Source organism: Populus euphratica, unplaced genomic scaffold (genome assembly GCF_000495115.2).
Source record: "Populus euphratica unplaced genomic scaffold, PopEup_1.0 scaffold1473.1, whole genome shotgun sequence".
NCBI classification, from domain to species: domain Eukaryota; kingdom Viridiplantae; phylum Streptophyta; class Magnoliopsida; order Malpighiales; family Salicaceae; genus Populus; species Populus euphratica.
The window spans coordinates 17,736-22,730 of record NW_011501338.1 but is presented as its reverse complement, the minus strand read 5'-3'; the positions used below and the strand labels follow the sequence as shown (position 1 = coordinate 22,730).

Genomic DNA, 4,995 nt, shown 5'->3' with positions numbered 1-4,995 from the left:
TAGGTCTAGAATTCTAATTCTCTATATAAATTACACTTTAATCTTTAATTTCAAAAACTTATTTATAATAAAGTTATACTTGATTAACAAGCTCATTTTAATTTATAACCAATAGTTCTTATATGTGTGACTCGATTAAGAAGCTCATTTTAATTTATAACTAATAGTTTTTATGTGTGACTCATTGAGTTCCCTAATAAATTAGTCTAAATATAAATCATAATCCTAAATAAAATTGAATTATATAAATTAATTTATTATCAATTCAATAACTGATTGATTTATATTTAAAGATCAAGTACAATGTCATGATCCCCTAAATATTATGAAAGTTATAAGTAGTTTGACTTAATCTTTCAGTGATTAATTTCTTAATGTAATTTTATCCATTCATCAACGATATTCCAATTTAAACATTATAACAAATAGTGTGTCTACTATATCAAATTATATTTGTTCACAACACTATAATCATTGATTTTTTAAATAAAATTTGAAACTTTTTACAAATCTCATTTCACATTGCGTAAGAATTTACAATCAAATCAATATTATTTAAGAACAAATGAAATTTTTTTCTCAAATTTATCTAAGGTGATGAATCTTCTCTTGATTACTTAAATACCTTCATATATTCATATTAAACCTAATATATTCCTATCTTGTTATACTTGATTAGAACAATATGTAGCAAGATAAACACATAACACTATAAAATAACTTAATGATTTCAAATTCAATAATTACTTTTACAACTATCACATGAATCTTTCCATATACACTTGTAATTTAAGAGATAATTGGCTAGGTCTAATATTATATTTGATCATATTACTTGTATTATGATCATTGTAACCACCTGAATACAAAGGTACAAACTCACGATAAGTGAATCAATAGAACATAGACTGTTCTTTTAGACATGAGTAAAGATTGGCCAATAAAAACAAAGGCAAACAAATTTACACAAGCTAATATATGTTATTTCAGTGCCTGAATTTCCACAATGAAATGGTACAGTAGTGGCCAAGGCAACTCATTAAAAACTGGAACAGCACACACACAAAGAAACAAGGAAAGCAATTACCATATACAGGACCTGTCCATGATTTGTTAAGGTGGAAATTCAATGTACAGGCGCCATCAGAAGTGCTGTTTGTGACTTTTATTGATGTGTAAGTCATGATTCTCATGTAGAAGCCCCACTTCTGTTACAGCCTTTAAAAGCAACAGCCACCATTAGAAGTTACATGGTGTTCTGGTTTCTGCTTTAAAATGTTTCTCTTCACGGCCGTAGATCCTTCTTCCAAAAGACTAGGGACCTCCATTATCTAAAACACAAAATCATTAAATTTCAGTTTCGAGAACAGAAAAGGTACATGAGAAGCTTCCCTTGGGATTGTTTTCCCAGGCATCGTGCCCATAGATAAAGCGGTCCAACCCTTCTATCAGAGAAATGGCAACAAGGAAATAATTTAATAAATGTTTTCATTAGGAGACATCAACCGATCTGACTAATATTTTACACTAATAAATGAAAATGGACATATATACCAGACAGTCAAGCATGAATTTACGTTGCATGAAAGCTCCAATTGCAAACCAATATACTATTTTAATTCTGCTTATTTTAACAAATCATTTACTCTTTTACCGTGGCAAAAATCTAATTTGTGATTATGGCATGGAATGATATTTGCCAGACAGAGCATGCAGTCTCCGATAGTACCTTCAATGCCAGCTCTTCAAAGCATTGCTCCACATTTTCTCTAGTTTTCGCACTGCATTCAAGAAACAGACAACCATGCTGTTTAGCAAGAGCCATCCCCTCATCTTTAGTTACATCCCTTCCAGACTCCTGAAATCATGGAAAAAATGGAACAATAATATCAAGAGAAATAAAAGGGAGTTTAGGGCACTCATTATACTGCATTGGTCTACACTAAGCTTGCATCAAAGTTATATTATCACCTTCTGTTAACTAGTTTATCCCTCTTAAGAAAATAAAAACAAAAAACTTACTTTATCAACTTTATTTCCAACGAGCATCTTGACACAGTCTTGATTTGTGGAGAAGAGCTCAACTTCTTTACCCCACACGTCTGATAAGTTTGTGAAGGTTTCTCTCCTTGTCACATCATAAACTGTAATCAGAGAAGATATCAGTTTTTGATGGGGCAGTCAAAACAATGGGAGTTCGCTTCCAAAGATTTTCTCAAAACAATAATCAGTTAACAATGAGTTTCAGCATGCTAAAATTCATATTAGTTCATCCAACCACAATGACGAGCAAGGCCATAAAAGTAAGATTCCCTTAAATGAGCTAGATGGTATAACAGAAATTCTGGCAGGCTGGCATGACACGTGCAGAAGCTGGTTGTATGATCAATTCATGATACATTTGACAAAGCCATCATTATGCTACTACATTAAAGAGATTAAAAGGAAAAGATGAAAGCACTACTTCCCTCCTCCTTTGTAGACTTGTTTGGGATGCGCTGGGTTAAAAAATTCCATCTATCTTACTTGAAAGCTAAATGAATTGCTTTAAATTTTAGGGCAATCTCCTAAAAAATTGGAATGTGATACAATACCGACCATTTTCTATTATAAATGAAATATGAAATTCTATATTTAGCATGATATATGTACAGCAATATAAAAAATTTGACAACATAAACATATAGATTTCATCTTAGAAATGAAGGTAACATGACAGCTAGATTCAAATATTGCTATCAGACTTTCATGCCAGTAAAAGGAATTTGCACTAATGCCAATTGATGATTCTTTGAAAGTTGCAAGCAGCATCACAAAATCACATGATGGATAGTGTTTGTTTCATACCAAGAATGATCCCTTGGGCATTTCTGTAGTAAGAACTAGTCAGTGTTCGGAACCTCTCCTGTCCAGCTGCGAGAACCATAATGGTTTTATGAATCAAAATACATAAATGACTGATATCATTAATGTTAACAGAAACATGGGTTAGCAAAAAAATAGTCTATTTATTGAAGCCAGAAAAGCCACTCCACGTCTCAACAGAAAACAGTTTCTCTAAATTTTCTGTGTTATAATTGATATCCCACTATTACATTGCCAGAAACTTACAAATTAGTGAGATCAATATTTTAGAATCTTTTGACATTGTTGGCTCCATCACTCAGCTCAGAAGGTCAAAATATGGAGACAAAAAGTTTTACATAGACAACAGGAAACATATATAAACAGAAAGAAGATAATCCTGTGATTTCATTACATACCAGTATCCCAAATTGTCAGCTTTAATCGCTTTCCTCCTACTGTTAGCTGCTTGATCTTAAAATCCACACCTTCATACAAAAACAGAGACAAAGAATCTCAATGCATCCTCATTATAGAGAACTCAATTATTCAGTTGATCACTCAATTGAAGTTACAAGCAGAAATCACGAGCCTCCCTTTTCTATGTAATGATTAACATCTAATCGCACATTGACTTGGTTAAGCATTGAAGGAGTCAACATAAAAATAAGGCCCCAGCTACTTGTAGTCGACAAAGACAGGTTTTACTATATAACAGTCGCCATCTAATAAATCATAAGAAATAAAGAGAACTTAATATCGCTAATTGAGAGCAATTAACAAAAAGCGGAAACTCAAAACTGGTTACTATGTTTCATAATCACTGAACAAGTTTCAACCAATGAAGATAGATCCAAAGGCATTACACACTGTTAGCTAGCTAAGAAAACCATGTAACAGTAAAGAGAAAGCAAAAAAATGATAGAGAAGTTTTTAATTAATACCAATAGTTGGTGCGAGATCCTCAACAGAACTGGAAATGAAACTGACAAGAAGACTACTTTTGCCAACCCCAGAATCACCGATCAACAAGATCTTGAACGATAGATCATATGATCCCGAAGAGGATCCCATTCTTATTATTCCAATCCGAAAAACAAAGCCCTTTATTGTCTCTCTTTTTTTCTTTTTTAAGTATCAAGTATACTTTGTTTGAAACAATTTTAAACTAAAAAATCCTTTCAGAAAAAAATATACACTGTATCTGCGTTGTCTATAATGATGATCAAAACTGTTGTGCTTGTTTTTTTCTCTCTTGAAAACAATGAAAAGTACGGAGTGAAAAAGAAAGAAATGCCTGAGTTAAATTTATAGAAGAAATTGAGGAGAGAAAAGTAATGGCATCAATGTTGGTTTTTTGAGAGAGAGAGAGAGAGACTAAACAAAACGGCTAGCTCACTGGAGAGAAACAGAACACCTGACTGACGCCAACGTTATTATTTTATTTTATTTTTTTAGCAAAATGAATCATTGACCATAGTCTTTTTCCAAGGCAATTTTTATTGTTATTTAAAGGTGTTATAATTATAAATAGATATTTTATCCGAGTTTTATTGTGAGTAGATAATTTTTTAATAAAAAATATATATATACATGTTTTTGTAATTAAAAAATTTCAAATACAAATAAAAAACTTTATACATATATATAATTAAATAAATCGATATGATGTGTGTTAATAAATAGAAAAAACAAATAATAAATAATAACTAAAATAAAAATAAAAAAATAAAAAATAAATATAAATCAATATATTTAATTTTATAAGACGGGATATATGTTTGCTATATTTATTTAGTAATAAAAATAATTTTAAAAAAACAATTTTAGAAAACAAAAAACATGTGAGGAATGGAATAAAACAAAAAAAATGAAAAAAAGAAAAAAGAAAAAACATGTAAGGAATTGGAAAAAAAACGAAAAACAAAAATTTATGGGAAAAGGTACAATATTTTCTATACCTTTTTTAATTTCATAATTTAAAAATGTGTTGTAGTGTAACAATTCATCTTTTTTTAAGTCACTTAACTAATTAATCTAGTTATATTAGTTACTAAAACTATTATATAATTACAACTCAAAGTGCATTTTTTTAATAAATTGATGTTAATTATTAAATAAAAAAGTAAGTGATTAAGAATTATTAAATTA

General features: G+C 30.1%; 1 protein-coding gene across 2 annotated transcripts; it reads right to left on the bottom strand.

Annotated features, from left to right (window-relative positions):
• Positions 1–805: 805 nt before the first annotated feature.
• Positions 806–4,278, bottom strand: LOC105117713 (ras-related protein RABC2a). 2 transcript variants are annotated; one of them, XM_011015464.1, is made up of 6 exons: positions 3,789–4,278; positions 3,264–3,332; positions 2,848–2,913; positions 2,023–2,144; positions 1,730–1,858; positions 806–1,331 (listed from the first exon to the last, which is right to left on the bottom strand). In XM_011015464.1, the coding sequence occupies exons 1-6, from the start codon at positions 3,916–3,918 to the stop codon at positions 1,221–1,223; spliced, it is 627 nt and encodes a 208-aa protein (XP_011013766.1). In that variant the 5' UTR covers positions 3,919–4,278; the 3' UTR covers positions 806–1,220. The 2 variants fall into 2 exon arrangements, with proteins under 2 accessions (XP_011013766.1, XP_011013767.1); XM_011015465.1 differs by lacking the exon at positions 2,848–2,913.
• Positions 4,279–4,995: the final 717 nt, after the last annotated feature.

Excerpts from the sequence above, each read along its gene's own strand:
- LOC105117713 (XM_011015464.1), bottom strand. The coding sequence starts at position 3,918 with ATGGGATCCTCTTCGGGATCATATGATCTATCGTTCAAGATCTTGTTG. Across the intron at positions 3,333-3,788 it reads GGATCTCGCACCAACTATTG|GTGTGGATTTTAAGATCAAG; the intron begins GTATTAATTAAA and ends TTTTGTATGAAG. Across the intron at positions 1,859-2,022 it reads TTGGAAATAAAGTTGATAAA|GAGTCTGGAAGGGATGTAAC; the intron begins GTAAGTTTTTTG and ends CCATGATTTCAG.